Here is an 18,775-nt window from a genome sequence, read left to right as displayed (position 1 = left end):
TCCAAAAAAAAAACATTTTTTTATGTTTTTCTCCATATGTTAAAACATTCCTACTCATTTTATGTTTTCATATCGACATTTCACTTTATTGTTGTTTTGAAAAATAAATATTTATAAACATTTGCAAAAATGCTGCTATTTTTATAGCATACCGAAAACAGAAACAACAACAAACAATATAATAAAAATATTTTCAAAATAGCGCATTATTTGAAATAGATCCACAAAAAACAAAAGTAACAACAACAACAGTATTGCATCACCAATTAACAAGTGAATCATTAAAAGATTTGGACACATTCTCATTAAATATTGTTTTTCTTGATTTTCATTCTTTGTTTGATTGTATTCTAGTCCATTTATATGAGATTTCCTTTACATCTTCCATCACACCCCCTTAAACTAGGAATTTGTATTTTATTTGATTTCGTTTTTGCATTGATGGGGAAAAATAATCCTATCCCAGAATAATCTTTTTAATAAAGTATTTTTATTTTCATAATTTTAAGTTTACATATTTATACGTATAGTATTTTAATTTTGTTGTTTTTCTCTTTTGCTTTCATTTTTAGCTGAAGTCAAAATGCCCAGCGGAAAAATTGACAAGCCCATTATCCAAGACAATCGTGATGGTACCGTTTCGGTTAAATATGATCCCAAAGAAGAGGGTTCCCACGAATTGATTGTCAAATACAATGGTGAACCTGTTCAAGGTAAGTTGAGACAAAAGCAGTAAAAAAGGATGAGTCGGCTTTGCCGACAGAGTTATACCCTCAGCCTGTGTGAATTTAAACTTGCATCAATGGACAGTTCGAATACTAGCTAAATATGGATTTGGATTAAAATTGAAGGAATGGACCCATATTGTCCATTTTGAGATAGGATCATATATTGGGAGACATTCCTTTCGTGCAGTGTGTCACCGTAGAATTTAGAGCTTTTGCACTATTAAACATTGAAACACTTTTTTCCAAAAACGTTTATATTTAGGGGATCTTAAAAATTTTGTGCTTATGAACCGGCAAAATATTGATTTCGATAGAAGCTCAAAAAGTTTTGCGGGGAAGATATCTAAAGGAATGGAACGAAAAAGTCCATTTTGGAAGTCGGTCTTATTTTGGGTGCCATTCGATAGATATCACGACCACCTGTCGTTTCAGTTGGTCACCATATAATTCAGAGGTTTTGGACCATTATATCAGGAAGCATGTACTTGCCTACGAAAAACATGACATCGCTGTAAACAAGACCACTAGGTAAAAATTTTCAAGTGATCCTCGAACAGACCCATAACCGGGTTGCCCTGTTTATGAGATATCGCGCGTACCATTTTAACGAATATTTTCGAATTTTTTGGGGAGGTACCAAAAGGAGTGGATCCATAAGCACCACCTTCGAATTTCATCTAATATTGGAAGAAATACTACGACATGCAATGTGTGGTGGTCCACTCAGTATTTGGTTCGAGAGTTGTCGTGCTCTCCAACCACTACATGGTGCCATAGAGGGTTTTACACCCTTCGGGCTGTTTGATCAAGAACTATGGACTTGCCCCTGAAAAAAAATTTACCATCGTAATTGAGGCAGCAAATGCAAGTTGATTCAACAAAAATCAAAGTGATTCGATAGCAGGTCTTAACCTGATCTATATCTGGTAGATATATTAGGATGTGTAATGTATGGACCGATTCGGCCACTCCCTTCAAGAGTTATCATGCTCACAATTTTTCCGAACATTTTTGAACTTTTGTAGGGGAGGTACCTGAAGGAGTGGACCGATATGGCTTATCTTCGAACTTAATCTATGTTTGGACAAAATATTACTAAGGCCAAATTTTGCACCGAATCGGCAGATCCGTTCGAGAGTTATTATGCGCTCCAACCACCTCACACGATGTCATAGGAGTTTTTTTGCAACTTTCAGGCTATTTTCTCAGGAAGTGTGGACTTGCCCCTGATGAAACTTGTACCGTCGTATAGGGGGCAGTATATTCAAGTTGCTAAAACAAAAATCAAAGCGATTCGAGAGCAGGTCCTAAACTGAACTTATCCCAAATTTTGTGTGGGAGGTACCCGAAGGAGCGGACCGATTCAGTCCATATTGGCACCTCATCTAAGTCTGGCAGACATTTAACGATTTGCAAAGTATGGACCAAATCGGTTTCTCCCTTCAAGAGTTATCGTACGTACAATTTTCCGAACATTTTTGAACTTTTGTGGGGGTGGTACCGGATGGAGTGGACCGATATAGCCTATCTTCGAACTTAAACTAAGTTTGGACAAAATATTACGAAAGCCAAAATTTGAACCGAATGGTTCATCCGTTCGAGAGTTATCGTTCGCTCCAGCCAGACAGACGGACGAACATTGCTCAATCGACTCCAAATTGTCTGAAACACATTTCGTCCAAAAATACTTGGGGCCTAAAATCATTATTTCGATGATATACTCTCGTTAGCATAAATGCTGAGGGTATAAATATGATTGTAAAAAAGCCACGATTGCTACCTAGATGATTCCTCTAAATAAAAAATATGATCGCATATCTGCTATCCGATATGGTATCGACAAAGGAACCTCAAAAAATTAAAAGTAATAGTACGGTTACACTACAGTTTTTTGCGGGTTAATACACTTCGAGAGGATTTATTTGACGTTTGCGCTATGGAATTGACATTTGAAATCCAAACCCACTGGGTTAATCCGGTTAAGTGTAACCGGGGTATAACATTACGATGTGCAAAGTTTGGTCCAAATCGGTTACTCCCTTCGAGAAATTTTGAAATTTTTCGTGGGTACCCGATTGAGTACATCGATGTGGCCAATCTTCGAATTTGACAAAATATGAATTTTAAACTGCACTTTCGTGAAAAGTTTTTAAGTTTTGTGAGGATGTACCCGAAGGAGTGGACTGTTATAGTCCATATTCGAACTTGATCTTTGCCTGCAATATGTCTTGTACTGAATCGATTTATCCACTCGAGAGTTATCGTGCATAACAGTCAGACGGACAGGACTTAAACGACTAACAATTTTATAAAGCGGATTTCGTCCCTCGATTGTATAAAGGCTTAGGGTATAAAAAGCAACGATTATAACGCATTTTATGATCGCATAACCCATTTTAGGTTCGATTAAAAATCCAAGCCCGCCTTACACACTGAAGGTCGTGGGTTCGATTCCCTGACTAAGCAACATCAAAAATGTTCAACGGTGGCAAAATACCCCTCAGTAATGTTGGCGACAATTCCTGAGTATTTCAACCATGCAAAACTTCTCTACAAGTGGTGTCTTAAGACACGCCGTTCGGACTCGGCGATAGGTCCCATTGAGCTAATATGAATCGCGGTGTATTCATTGATATGAGAGAAGTGTCCCTTGTCCAATCTGGGATGTTTGTGGAACAATTATTATAAAAATCCAAGTTGGGTGTACTGATCGTCCCTCATAAAATATTTTTAAGAAATTCATGTTTGGGGTTCTGATAGTCCCACATAAAATATTCTAAAAAAATCTACGTTTGGGGTTCTGATAGTCCCACATAAAATATTTTAAAAAAATCTACGTTTGGGGTTCTGATACTCCCTCATAAAATATTCGTAAAAAATCCACGGTTGGAGTTCTGATAGTGTCTCATAAAATATTCTTAAAAACATCCAAGTTTGGTGTTCTGATCGTCCCTCATAAAATATTCTTAAGAAATTCACGTTCGGGGTTCTGATAGTCCCCCATAAAATATTCTTAAAAATCCACGTTTGGGATTCTGATTACTCACTTACTTAGCTGGCCCATTACAGAACATTTGTTCCATAGACCGAACTAAGAAAAGATCTCCAATTCTCTCTGTTTAGTGCTTCGCTTTCTGGAATACCGAGCCGCGTCATCTCATCATCCACTTGTTTGCTCCATCTATTCTTTGGCCTGCCAATTCTGCGTGCACCGCCATGAGGCTCGAATTTATACGCCTTTTTAGCGGGTTCATCATCGCTCATTCTTATTATATGGCCTAGCCAAAGCAATCGCTGCATCTCGATACGTTTAACAATATTGATGTCGTTGTATAGCAGATACTGCTCGTGGTTCATACGACGTCGATATTCACCGTCAACGCAGATCGGTCCGTAGATCTTTCGAAGAATTTTTCTCTCAAACACGCCAAGCACTGCCTTATCTGCTTGCGCAAGTACCATACATCAGCACGGGTAGTATCAGTGTTTTGTAAAGCTTTATTTTTGTTTGACGAGTTGTGGCTTTGTTTTTGAAGTGCTTACTTAAGCCAAATTGGCATCTGTTGGCCAATACAATTTTTCTTTTTATTTCACAACTGATGTCGTTTGTTTGTTGTATTTACGACGGTGCCGAGGTATACGAAGACTTTTACTACCTCAAAATTATAGGAACCAACTTCCACAGTTGGTCCGATCTCAATGGACGCTTTGCGCGTCGACACCCTCAACTTGGTCTTCCCGCCGTTTACCGCCAGACCCACTTTAGCAGATTCTCCTTCGACCTTCATAAAGGTATCGATTACTACTTTCACTGATCGTCCCATGATGTCTATATCATCAGCATAAGCAAGTAACATGTGGCTATTGGTGTAGATTGTGCCACTTCTTTTGATGTTTGCCTCTCGTATAACCTTTTCTAGCAGGATGTAAAAAAGATCACACGAAAGGCTGTCTCCTTGCCTGAAACCTCTTTTGGTACAAAACTCTTCGGAGAGGTTCTTTCCTATTTTAACTGAAGATCTTGTGTCAGTTAGAGTCATTTTACAAAGCCGAATGGCCTTTGCGGGGATACCAAATTCAGACATGGCTTGGAATACCTTTGAACGTAGCGGGCTGTCGAAGGCTGCTTTAGAATCGACAAAAAGGTGGTAGGTGTTGATCTGCATCTCTTGGGTCTTCTCCAGGATTTGCCGCAGGGTAAATATCGTTGACCATGGGCTTTAGTCGTTCGCACAATATTCCTGACACTATCTTGTAGGCGATAGGGAGAAGATTTATGCCCCTATAGTTGGAGCATAAAGTATTATCTCATTTCTAATGGACGGGACACAGGATGCTCAGGTTCCAATCGTCGGGTACGCGTTCTTCCTGCTAGATGGAGCTAACTAGCTGATGAAGGTGTATACAGCGTGTCGCCTCCGGTTTTGAACTGCTCGACTGGTAGGCCATCAGCTCCTGCTGCCTTATAATTCTTCAGCCGGTTTATTGCTGTCTTTACCTCATCTTGGCCGGGTGCTATACATTCAGTACCATCTTCTGGGATTGGATCTGTGGTACCTTCGTCGACTTCGCAACTATTGGATACCAACAGTTTGGGAAAATGCTCTTTCCATATCCTTATCACACTATCTGCATCAGTTACCAGATTACCTTGCTGGTCTCTACAGGGGGATGTGCCTGTACCAAAGCCATCTGTTTGATGTTTCACTCTTTGGTAGAATTTTCGGACTTCATTCTGGCTCCTGTACATCTCCATTTTTTCACGCTCCCGCTTTTCCATTTCTCTCTTTTTCTTGCGGAAAAGACGTTTCTCTTCTCTCCTTTTCTCCCGATATCTCTCTCGTGCGCTAAGCGTTGCTACTGATTGTATAGTAGCTCTATATCCCGCATTTTTCTCTTCGGTAGCAGCACGACACTCCTGGTCATTCCATGAATTCCTTTGTGGAGGTCTCTGGTATCCAAGTATGGATTTTGCGGATGTTTGCATGGAGTGGGCAATATTTTGCCATTGTGTTATGTTATCGGGACAAGGAGTGTTCGCGTTAAGCAATAGGGCTAGTTGAGTGGAATATGCTGTGGCTAGCTGCTGTGATTGCAGCTTACCGATGTCCAACTTCCGTAATGTGTCTGTTCGCACTTTGTTTGCTACGTTTAATCTGGTACGTACCTTTCCTGCAACAAGGTAGTGGTCCGAGTCCATGTTTGCACCTCGGAACGATCGTACATCCAACACGCTTGATGCATATCTTCCATCTATCACAACATGATCAATTTGATGTCTTGTTCTTTGATCTGGCGATAGCCAGGTGCCCTTATGAATGTCGAGATGCTTAAATCTGGTAAATCTGGTTTTTTGCAGCTACAAAGTCTATCAGCCTCATACCATTGTCAGATGTTTCACACTGGAGACTGAATTTCCCGACTGTTGGGCCAAAGATATTCTACTTTCCAATTTTGGCATAAAAATCGCCTAGTATAATTTTAATGTCATTGGCAGGGCAACGGCCATAAGTTTCTTCGAAGCGCTCGTAAAATATATCTTTGGTCTGTTCGTCCTTGTCATCAGTGGGAGCATGAGCGCAAATAAAGCTGATGTTGAAGAATTTTGCTTTTAATCGAATTGCAGCGAGTCTTTCATTCACTGGGGTGAAGCTGGAGACCAGATGTTTAACCTCTGACCAACTACAAATCCGCAACCAAACTCATGCTTTGTGTCATTGCAGCTATAATACAGCGCGTCACCTTGAGGTGTTGTTGTGACGCCTTTCCCGTTCCATCGTATTTCCTGGATGGCCTTGTACTTTTCAAGTACATTTGCCAATGCGTAAACTGCACCTTCTCTATAAAGAGTGTGAACATTCCAGGTGCAGATTTGCAGATCATGGTCCTTAAAACGTTTGCGGGGGTCGTCAACTTTAGAGGGGTTTGTTTTTCTTTTCTTTCGTTTTTTCATAGCAGGCTGTTTTTTCAAGAGGAGGGTTACTAACCCGACGCCCAAACCCAAGTTTTTAACGTTCTTATGGGTGAACGCGCGGCACATGTTAGCTCACTACCTTTAACGGGTGTTAAAGGCAGTTCCCCAGGTGACACCACGGGGAGGTCAGTGTCCACTTGAGATGCAAGAGGGACCAAGATAAATCCTGGACTTTGCCATGTTAAAGCCGGTCAGGACCGTTCCTTGGTATCTTTCATCTCCTACGTCACGTCTGATAATCCCCCAAAAATACTAAAAGAATTCAAGTTTAAAGCCCCGATGGTCTCTGAAAAAATATTTAAAAAAAAATGTCTCATAAAATACACTCAAAAAATCCATATTTGTGCTTCTCATAATCTCATAAAATATTTCTAAAAATCCACGTTCAAGGGCTCTTCAGTATTTTTTTTTAATCTCTTAGTGCCTCTGATAGTCCAGGGGGGAGTTACTAATAATCCCCCTTCGTCGAAAATGAAACTTAACATTAATGTGAATTAACTTTTGGGTTCTTCTTTCGGTGGAACCGTTTATGTGATCCTTGTTTTGCAATGTTCTACATTATATCATAGGAAGGATGAGATACATCTAGGAATCGATAACATCAATTCCGCTCGACCATCTGTAGTAAATACTCTCACCCTCTATTCTTTTGGACATAACATTTATTGTGAGAGGGTCTTTCATTATTTTAATGGTTGATATATGAAATGTGCTCATAGGCTTGGAGTTGTGGGAGTGCCAAAAGCCTGTGCGGAGGTGATGTTAAATTTTGAAGAAGCAATGTTATTGGAGGTTCCCTTTTCAGTTGGTTCGTCATAGAATGTTTAGTTATTTCAGTTGATCTCTTAGTTCATTTGATCGACAGGACTCTGTAAAATATGGGGGACACATATTATTGCTTAAGCTATGAAAGAATACTATATCCAAACCTTTTCTGGGATGTTCGTAGATGACCATTTACAAAAATGTTCTATTATCCTTTGTTGCTAATCTTTTTCCTATAAAATTTGCAATTAATTGTACATTTTTATTATATTTAAATCTAATTTTTGTTGTTGAGAATTGTTTTGCTGTAGGCTTTTTGAAAATAAAAATCCGATTTTGTGAAGCTTTATTTTCTAATTTAAATTTGATTTTCCAATTTTACAGGATCCCCCTTCAAATTCCATGTGGACTCGATCACCTCTGGTTATGTTACAGCCTATGGCCCCGGCTTGACTCACGGTGTTACTGGCGAACCATGCAACTTCACCATTTCCACCAAAGGTGCCAGTGCTGCTGGTTTAACCATGGCCGTAGAAGGTCCCAGCAAAGTTGATGTAAGTAAAGAACAAAACAGTGGGGTTGTGATATTCTCAGCTGGGTTCCATGTTTCATTTTCATAAATTTCAAAAACTTATTGGCCTGTTTCAGAACTGCAAGAATCTACTAATTTTTACTATTTTTTCCGATATCATAAAGGAAAATTTGTTATCTTGCAGGTTCTGGAACAGAGCCAATGTGTACCATATTATCTTGAAAACATTTCATTAATTCATTATTTTTCTATATATTTGCAAATTGCTATAACATCTGCAAATTATTGCCATAACAGAAAGTAATGTCTCGTATATAACAAATTTATGATAATTGCCACATAACGTCTTGAATAACTTAACTAATTGGTGACCAAAGCCAAACGCTCAAAATTATATCGAATTCCACTCAGTAGAAACAACTGGGTAAAGTCGATAGAATTTTGAAAACATTTGGCTCAGTATGCATATACAAAACTAATTGGTATGTTCCAGAAACTGCAAGAATCTAACATTTTTTACTACTATAACAATTTTTTCTTTATGATATAAAAAAAACAATGGTAAAAATGAGTAGATTCTTGCAGTTCTGGAACACACCTAATATGAGGTGAATGCCTAATAGACAATAACGTCTTATTTCCACTCTGTTAGTTAACAAAAACAATAATAGATAAATAAATAAATCTCCTCGTTCCACATTTTGTGATATATTTGTGAAGAGTCCATTAAAAAAATAAGTAAAATACTATTTAACTTGACATTATTGTAGTGTGACATGTAGTCGGTTTGTACCCATAGTGTATCCCCTTTTTGTTAGTCCATTTTCCATTTTAAGAAGCCTTCTTCCCCCTCATTTAATTCTTAACCTAAAATTTTTAAAATGTGTAACCATTAACAAGTGCCAAAAAACTAAAGCATACGTTCAGGCGTTATGTGGTAATTATCTCTCTCGATAAGTCAATAGTCTTTAGTTAATTAGTTGTACCTCTTAACATATCCCGCAGCTTTAAATCCAATGGCTTTTCTTTCTTTTTCTCTCCCCCCGAAAACAAACTATATTTTCAGATTAACTATCACGACAACAAAGATGGTACCGTTTCGGTGCAATATTTACCCACTGCCCCCGGTGAATATCATGTTTCTGTCCGCTTTGGTGATAAACACATTAATGGCTCACCCTATGTGGCCAAGGTAACTGGTGAAGGCCGTAAACGTAATCAAATCTCCGTTGGCTCCTGCTCTGAGGTCACCATGCCTGGTGAAATTACCGATGATGATTTGCGTGCTTTGAATGCTTCGATTCAGGCCCCAAGCGGTTTGGAAGAACCCTGCTTCTTGAAACGAATGCCAACCGGCAATATTGGCATTTCCTTTACACCACGTGAAACTGGTGAACATATGGTTTCTGTGAAACGCATGGGCAAACATATTCCCAATTCACCATTCAAGGTTACCGTTATGGAACGTGAGGTCGGTGATGCCAAGAAGGTTAAGGTTACCGGCGCCGGCTTGAAGGAAGGTAAAACTCATACTGAGAATGTGTTCTCTGTCGATACCCGCAACGCTGGTTATGGTGGTTTGTCGGTATCCATTGAGGGTCCCAGCAAGGCTGAAATCCAATGTACCGACAAGGATGATGGTACCTTGAACATCTCCTATAAGCCCACTGAACCCGGTTATTATATTGTCAACTTGAAGTTCGCCGATCACCATGTTGAGGGCTCACCATTCACTGTCAAGGTTACCGGTGAGGGTAGCAACCGTAAACGTGAGAAGATCCAACGTGAACGTGATGCCGTTCCCGTTACTGAAATTGGCAGCAAATGTAAATTGACCTTCAAAATGCCCGGTATTACCTCTTTCGATTTGGCTGCTCGTGTCACATCACCCAGCAACGTCACCGAAGATGCTGAAATCCAGGAAGTTGAAGATGGTCTCTATTCGGTTCACTTTATTCCCAAGGAATTGGGTGTTCACACTGTCTCTGTACGTTACAAGGATATGCACATCCCCGGCTCTCCCTTCCAATTCACTGTTGGTCCATTGCATGACTTTGGCAGCCATTTGGTTAAGGCTGGTGGTTCAGGTTTGGAACGTGGTGTTGTTGGTTTGGCAAATGAATTCAATGTATGGACTCGTGAAGCTGGTGGTGGCTCTTTGGCCATTTCAGTTGAAGGTCCCAGCAAGGCTGAAATCGAATTCAAGGATCGCAAAGATGGCTCCTGTGATGTTGCCTATAAAGTCACCGAACCCGGTGAATATCGTGTTGGTTTGAAATTCAATGATCGCCATATTCCCGATTCGCCCTTCAAGGTATACATTTCCCCCGATGCCGGTGATGCCCACAAATTGGAAGTCCAACAATTCCCTGAAGGTAGCATTCAGGCTGATGCTCCCTATCAATTTATGGTACGTAAGAATGGAGCCAAGGGTGAATTGGATGCCAAGATTGTTGCTCCCTCTGGAACCGATGATGATTGTTTCATTCAAACCATCGACAGTGATATGACTTCGGTGCGTTTCTATCCTCGTGAAAATGGTATCCACGCCATCCATGTCAAATTCAATGGTGTTCATATTCCTGGATCACCTTTCCGCATTAAGGTCGGTAAGGATGTGGCCGATCCTGCTGCTGTTCATGCCACCGGTTCTGGTTTGGAGTGTGTAAAGACAGGACACAAGGCTGATTTCATTATTAATACCTGCAATGCTGGTGTTGGTACATTGTCAGTGGCCATTGATGGTCCATCTAAGGTTGCCATGGATTGTACTGAAGTCGAGGAGGGTTATAAGGTGCGCTATACACCATTGTTGCCTGGAGATCACTATGTTTCGGTGAAATACAACAATATTCACATTATTGGTTCACCATTCAGAGTCAGCTGTGAAGGTAAGTGGGGAAATTATTCAAAACCCTTGCATTTTTGGTTATTTTGTTTTGTATTTTTGCTTTCAGGTGATAAAATGGTAGATGAAGGTGCCCAAGAAACTTCCAGCGTTGTGGTGGAAACCGTGGCAAAGGTTGCCAAGGGTGGTAAGAATAGTGGTATCGTTATGCCTGCCTTTAAATCAGATGCCTCACTGGTAACATCCAAGGGTATGGGTCTGAAGAAGGCCTTTATGGGCAAGACCAATACCTTCACCATCTCAGCTACCGAAGCTGGTAAGTAACAGAAATGATTTTAATGGTGGACAATTCATTGAATTAAATTTTCCTTTAGGCAACAACATCCTTTATGTCGGCATGTATGGCCCCAAGGGTCCATGCGAAGAATTCAGCATTAAACACACCGGACGCAATAACTACAATGTCAGCTACTTGGTACGCGATCGTGGCCAATATATTTTAATAGTCAAATGGGGTGATGAACATATTCCTGGCTCACCTTTCCAAATTGATGTCTAAGTCGTCGTTATTACCAACTTCTCAACCACTACCCCCCTCCGGGGAATAACCTGGAAAGTCTTGTATTTTTCTATTGAAAAAAAAAAAACAAAAAAATCCTTAAAGCAAACAAAGTTCCACACTTCCAATGCCTGTTAAATATAAGTTTGCTTTATACAACAACAAAAACGTTTCTTAAATATTAAATTTTTATTCTTTTTTGTAAATTAATATGAAGGAGGATTTCATCGTCTATCATTCATATGCTCGAAAACGTATTTTTAAAACAAAGTCTCGTGTTGTTAGTTAAAGAAATTTAAAAAAGAATGTATTTGTCATTTTTTAATTTAGATTTTAAATTATTTTCTTTTTTCCTTTAACTTTTATGTCCTTTGCCTTTTTTCATAATTACATATACCTTTCATTTAATTTTGTTTTTATCGATTGAAGTCCATAAAAAGAGCAATATAATTTTAATATATAATTCTATTTTTTTATGAAAAGCGATCATTCGCTAAATCAATTATATAATTTAAAGTAAAGTGTATTTCTGTTATCCATATTATATATTATGTTTTTTATGTTTTTTTTTAATGATGATATTTTTTCAAAACATACATATAAAATAATTATTTATAAATAAAAAAATAAAAACAATTAAAAAATTATATTTTGATATTGGTTTTTTATTCATTATTGTGAAACTCCACATAAAGCTACTGTTACACGCAAAGTCTGCAGACTAATTTTGAGAGACAGAGCCTGTAAAAATCCCCCTATCCGTCCTTCAGAAATTTCCTAGTGAGATAGGTGGAATTCACAATTGCAACATTGTACTGCCTTCTTCCAATGAGATTTGTTCATAATTGCACTTGATTTTCTTTAGGAGCCTATACACATTACTTGTCAAATTCCAGTAGGAATTGAGGCTACTGCACCATCCCAATGTTGTTGGATCAAAATGAATTTAAATTATTTTCATCAGATCGATTTTAAAAGGGCTTATTTTCTCTCACTCATGTTGATCTGGCAATATTTTAATTTGTATACCCTTACTTAGCCTTTAGGCTAACGACAAATTCAGTTATAGTTTTTTGTGGGGTTCTTCAGACTTAAACCACTATATCTTACCCATTTGTTAACCGATTTAAAAAAATAACTTGTTCGAAAGATATTTTTCACCCCTTTAAAAGGAAGAAGGATCAATAGCAATCCATTGTGAAAAAAGAAGATATGCCCTTTAAATTTGAAAATGTAAGAAACCCAGATTTTCACTACTTTTCCGTTATATAAACCAGGAAGGAAAGGATCAAAGTCGGGCGGGGCCGACTATATGATACCCTACACCACCGTGAATATGTAAAATATAAATCGGAGCTATATCCAGATCTAAACCGATTTTGATATAATTTGGCACATTTATTTCCAGACCAAATTCAGTCACACATTCCAAATATCACTGAAATCGGACTTATATAGCGTGTTTGGAGCAGTAAATACGCGAAATCGGCCGAAAATATATATGGGTGCTATATCCAAATCTGAACCGATTTCGATATAATTTGGCACATTTATTTCTAAACTGAATTCAATCACACATTCCAAATTTCATCGAAATCGGAAATATATAGCGTGTTTGGTACAGAAAATACCTGAAATCGGCCGAAAGTATATATGGGAGTTATATCCAAATCTGAACCGATTTCTATATAATTTGGCACACTTATTTCTAAACCAAATTCAGTCAAACATTCCAAATTTCATTAAAATCGGACGTATATAGCGTGATTTGTGCAGCACATACGTGAAATCGGGCGAACATATATATGGGAGCTATATCCAAATCTGAACCGATTTCGATATAATTTGGCACATTTATTTTTAGACTAAATTCAGTCACACATTTCAAATTTCATCGAAATCGGACATATATAGCGCGTGTGGTACAGAAAATACGTGAAATCGGCCGAAAATATATATGGGAGCTATATCCAAATCTGACACGATTTCTATATAATTTGGCACACTTATTTGTAGACCGAATTCAGTCACACATTCAAAATTTCATCAAAATTGGACGTATATAGCGTGTTTGGTGCAGCAAATACGTGAAATCGGGCGAAAATATATATGGGAGCTATATCCAAATCTGAACCGATTTTCACCAAGAGCAATAGCGTTCTTCCTATGGCTAAAAAATTTGTAGTCCTCAATGTTCAGCTGAATCGGACAAAAAATGCGACCCGTACGTTGCGAATAATAATACATGGACAGACAGACGGACGGACATGCATAAATCGACTCAGAAAGTGATTATATTTATATCCCCAAAAGGAACTATGGGTCTATTTCGTTTCCTTTTGTATGTTACATACAAATGCACAAAGACATAATACCCCTTACCACTGTGTGGTGTAGGGTATAAAAATAAAGCGAAGTGACCCAAACGAACTAAAGGAATTTTCGTTGTCTATGGATCCCAACACGATAGAATTTTGCATCAAGACGCTTGAATATGTTTCTGGTCATCTTTTGTAGCACATTACCATTTATCAACATTTTCCGAAAAGTTTGCACCTTCTCAAGGCCGAAACTGCCTGACCTATGGTCTAGTGGACTTAGTTCAATCCCAGGAATCAAACTTCGCAGTCTCCCCAACAGCAACACCCAATGTCGTGGTTTTGCGCCCAGGAAATGCATCATTCCTGTAATTCAACTTCAAGTGTCTCAACAACAATGTCAGCGAAATTAAAGACTTTACGAGTCCGAGAAACATCATGGTCGCCGCGATCCTGGAAAAAAAGCTCCTTGTTTCCTGTAGCTTGCAACTTTAGGATGGTTACAGCATAATTATTTGCGGAAAGATCGTACAAGAAGTGGAGAGGGGGGGGGCTTGACTTCCAGTCTGTCTGTCCTGTACAGGCATATTTCGCTTGAGGTTGACTCTAGTCACCCGTACATGTCATGTATATGGGTCACAGTTATCTGTGGAACTGCCGAGGTAGAGTTGCTGAAAGTATGCATCCCGCCGATAAATAGCTGTATTGCATGTATCAAGCGTAACATTATACCGTTTTTAGTACATCAGGCACATCGGAAACGATAAGTAGGTTACAGTTCTGGCTGACAAAATTGATAGGCTCACATGGTCAATGAGGACGCCCCTACCAGAATTAGAGGAGAGTGTCACAATTCGCCAGACATAACCATCGTATCACTTGGTCTAATGACGTCAACTGGCAACCCGTCATTTCTCTTGGATCAGATCATCTCCACATAATTGTCTCCATTAGCAGACCGTCCGATTTCATCACCTCTGAACGCCGCACTTTCGTCTATCATGGGAAAGCCGACTGGCCGATTTTAAGAGAGTTCACTAATCACCGCTTCAAAGATCTGCCCAATCTTTCTGATGTTCGGGTAGCGGAAAGGACGTTCAGAGACATCATCATTTCTGCAGGCTCTCGTCATATACCTGCTGGTCGAATATCCGAAGTGAGACCAAACTTCCCAGCAGAGGCGACGGGAGTAGCAAATGAGCGTGATGAGTCAGGGAGCTGACACTGGAAGTTAACAGATTGGTCGACGAACACAAGAGGAACAAATGGTTTAATCATCTGAAGAGTTGCAACATTGGAGCCGGTATAAGTGAATTGTTTGCAACGGTTAAGTCACTCTCGAACCCTGGAAAGAAGGAAGATAGGACCTCAGTCACGTTTGGCGACGTTACGTTGACTGACCCGAAGAGGTGCGCAAGTTATTTCAATCGTCAATCGACCGGGGGTTACAGGGCGAAGAGAAGAGAATTACGTCGCACCAGATCTCTTCCTGCCGAGGATGAGCCACCACAGTTTACAATGGATGATGTTGTGAATGTCGTCAGGAACGCTAAATCATCCAAAGTGTTCGGCCCTGATGGAATCTCCATGGTAATGCTGAAATAGCTGGATGAGCCGGGAGTAGAGTATCTCATTAAAGTTCTCAACCTGTCGCTAGCCAACCTCATTATTCCCGAAGTCTGGAAAATGGGCAGGGTGGTGCCGCTACTGAAGCCAGGCAAGGATACCAGCAAGAGTGAATCGTACAGGCCGATTTCGCTTTTGTCGTCCGTAGCAAAGACCCTTAAAGACTTAGTCCTTCCCAGTGTCAGAAATAGCTATCGAGTTTCCGATCATCAGCATGGATTCCGTAACCAGCACAGCGTCAGGTACCTTCCCTAATGACATTTATGAAAGACTGAACTCCTATTTAACCGATCTTACACATTTTTTCAACGCGAGGAATATGCAGATATCCGCCACTAAATCTGCGGCCACACTGTTCACTACATGGAAGGCACATGTGAGAAAAGAGTTGATCGTCGTGGTCGATATTAGCAGAATTCCGACCACAAACTAACTCAAAATTCTAGCGGTCACATTCAGCAGCGCGTTCTCGTCGTCCGCGTATGCCGCAGCTATCTGCGACAAACTGAAATGTAGGAACATGTTAAAGAAACCTTGTTGACCACATATAACGCGATAGGTTGGTCTGTGGTAAGCTATGCGGCGCCATTTTGAATGGCGAGGGTTCCACTCACGAAATGGAAAAAGATTCAAACTTGTCAGAATGCCACCCTGAAAACAGTCTCCTAATATCTTCACTAGATCATCTAAATGAGGAGGCAAAGATTCTTCCAGTACAGCAACACAATGAGATGCTTTCGTTGCAGTCCTTGCTCGGGTGTTACCGTGACAGCCATCCCATCATCATGTGGTGGGTAGGCCCGACACACTCAGGCACCTTTATAAATAATGGGTCTATCTTGTATTGCCACTAAACTTGAGTTGCGTTGTCAGTTGTCTGCGCGACTGAGACGAAATGTTGTACCATTAATGTCAACTCAACTGGGTGGTCGATAAACATGTTATCGATCAGTGTTTTTTCAAACTTGCGACCTCTATTCGCCAAAAAAAACATTTTAAAAATAATTGCGCTTTGGATAATCTTTTGTGTATTCTGGACAATATTTGAATATTTTGGCTGAGTTTTCGAGCAAATTTGGAAAACAACCCAAGATTGGAATATAACCTGGCCATTGAATCTTCGGATCGTCAAGTTTTATTTGCTGTCCCAAAAAATGATAAGTTCGGTGGAATTATTTTTTGATTATGAAGAAAATGTACAGGACATTGCATCTATTAGAAGAAATTTGAGGGACAAGTCGAATCAATTGGAATTGCCATCTGCACTGTAAGTTGATGTGCCTGTGGAAAGATCTGTGTAATCAGTAAATTATTTCAGTTTTAAGGCGTATTTTCGATTGCAAAAGGATGCCGTAGTTTACATTGTGGAAACGTTAAAGGATGGCGATAAATTCACTTCTTGCGATGGACCACCACCAGTGGCGTTGAAGTTTCTTTTATTTTGAGCCATTTTCTTTTTCAACTTTGCTTTAAAGTGAATCCAGACTCTCTGCCACTCTTCAGGTGTTCGTGTTGGAGGTCCATGGCTGTTTAAACTGTCCGAAATGGACCTCCACGCTTCATCCGCTGTGGCTTTGGTTTCACCAAAAACCTGAATTCCTCGGGCTAAGTTTGGATTTTCACTCAGCTTATCAATTAATATTTCGAACTGTTGCTTTGTCGTTATTTTTACCATATTGATACACAAAATTAATTAATGATGCAAAGAATCAATAATTGTTAACAAAATGTTTATTTTTCCTCCTATTTTACTTCTTGTTTCTTCGAAAATGTTCACTGCAACTGAAAATTACTGGTTGCTGAAAAACAGCCGCTTCGTCAACTGAGATTCGCAACTTCAGTTGAGAGTTGCCATACGTGGATCAATTTTGACAACTGGCAACGCCACTCAACGATAATTGTTATCGATGATCGACCCCTAAAATATATAAACCCACGGCAGCGGGTTCTTACGTACCGGATTGACCCGAAACCAAAAGTGTTTCGGCCAGCGGCTGCCAACCCAGCATTATATGCTGCTACAACAACAACAACCTTTATAAATGCCATGTCAAACCTAACTCCAGTAGATCAGTGGTTACATCCCATCGAAGCAGCATTCCTAGAACTGGAGATAGACCCAGAGCCAGATTAAGTAGAAGGATGAACTTACAAACATATAAAAAACAACCTCCTGTATCATGATCTAGACCAAAAGTACAAACGAAAGCATCTAGATCAACGCGACTATTGGAAGGCTTGGATAGCATTCACACTGGTGCCTTCGGAGACCACACGAGTTATTTAAGCAAAATTAAGATCCGAATTGGTCCGCACGATACATTGAATCTTTTTAATTAAAATTACTTAGTTGTATCCTGATTCTTTATGGACGCAGCCTGTCCAGATAGCAAAAATTTTGAATTCCGACACAGATGAACGAAATAACTGAAGACGAACATAATTGCATTGCTACAACAACTAATGAGCACACAAGCTGATGATTTTAATATCCCATTTCTTTCAAACATACATTAAAGGCCTGTTTCAGTAAGACGAATCGAATTCAAATTCGTTCGAATTACTATCAAACTCCTGTTATTGTAGAAAATTTTGAATTGAGATTGAAAAAAATGAAGATATTTAAAAAACAGGCCCTAAGTTCCAAGAAGTTCGAATTTTCAAAAGTTGAAAACTGTTGCTTAAGTGCTGTTCGAGGGTCGGTTCGGCTTTTGTCCTCATTATAAATATACGGGTATGTTCTGAGACACACTTCACCTCTCACTTCACGCCTCAAGCATTTTGTTCACCCCATTTACGCTGATTTTTCGAGTATTTTATGGAAGGGCTAGGGCGTAGTCTTCTTTTTAAATACCCTATCGAATCTTAGTCCCAAGAAATTCGCAAAAAGTAGGAAAATGGGGTGATTAGAATGCTTGAGGCGTGAAATGAAAGGTGAAGTGTGTCTCAGAACATACCCGATAAATGTTTTCCGTATGCAAGTCAATGCTTTCGGATAAAGGTGATTAGGTTAGGTTAGGTTCAGGATGCGCAGCTGCCATGTTGACAGCTACTCCACTCGGAGACCTTGAGGTCCATTGTGATCATCCAAACTATTAAATTATTCGTGTTGTAGAGGTGAAAGATGATGTATTGATGTGTGTGATGTGTGTGGTTTGGGCTATTTGATTATAGATGCTGGATATGGCTATGTGTGTTGATGTTGGTTGAGTTGTAGATGGTGATGATATGTAACTGATGTGAAGATAATGGTGGTGTGGAGGATAAGTGATGTGGTGCCTGTTGTGGATAGAGCTATGTAGTGCTGTGTGACTGTGGGTGATGATATAAGTCTGTTGATGTGCTGTGCTTCTAGATGGTGGTGATGTGTAACTGGTGGCTATATGGTGATTTGTGCATTCAGGTGATGACAAGGAGATATGTTA

At 39.5% G+C, this 18,775-nt stretch overlaps 1 protein-coding gene across 30 annotated transcripts in view; it reads left to right on the top strand.

Moving 5' to 3' along the window:
- Positions 1-12,050, top strand: part of cher (filamin A protein cher) — a 261,724-nt gene extending 249,674 nt beyond the window's left edge. For all 30 annotated transcript variants that reach the window (XM_073961896.1, XM_073961898.1, XM_073961894.1 and 27 more), the window contains 5 exons: positions 573-713; positions 7,852-8,021; positions 9,066-10,890; positions 10,957-11,163; positions 11,222-12,050. In XM_073961896.1, coding sequence (XP_073817997.1) covers positions 573-713; positions 7,852-8,021; positions 9,066-10,890; positions 10,957-11,163; positions 11,222-11,406 — 2,528 coding nt within the window. In that variant the 3' untranslated portion in view covers positions 11,407-12,050. The remainder of the gene's footprint in view (positions 1-572; positions 714-7,851; positions 8,022-9,065; positions 10,891-10,956; positions 11,164-11,221) is intronic.
- Positions 12,051-18,775: the final 6,725 nt, after the last annotated feature.

The sequence above is a fragment of the Musca autumnalis genome, unplaced genomic scaffold, assembly GCF_047663935.1.
Source record: "Musca autumnalis isolate F117 unplaced genomic scaffold, ASM4766393v1 scaffold_1, whole genome shotgun sequence".
NCBI lineage: Eukaryota > Metazoa > Arthropoda > Insecta > Diptera > Muscidae > Musca > Musca autumnalis.
This window is presented reverse-complemented; position numbering and strand designations above follow the sequence as displayed.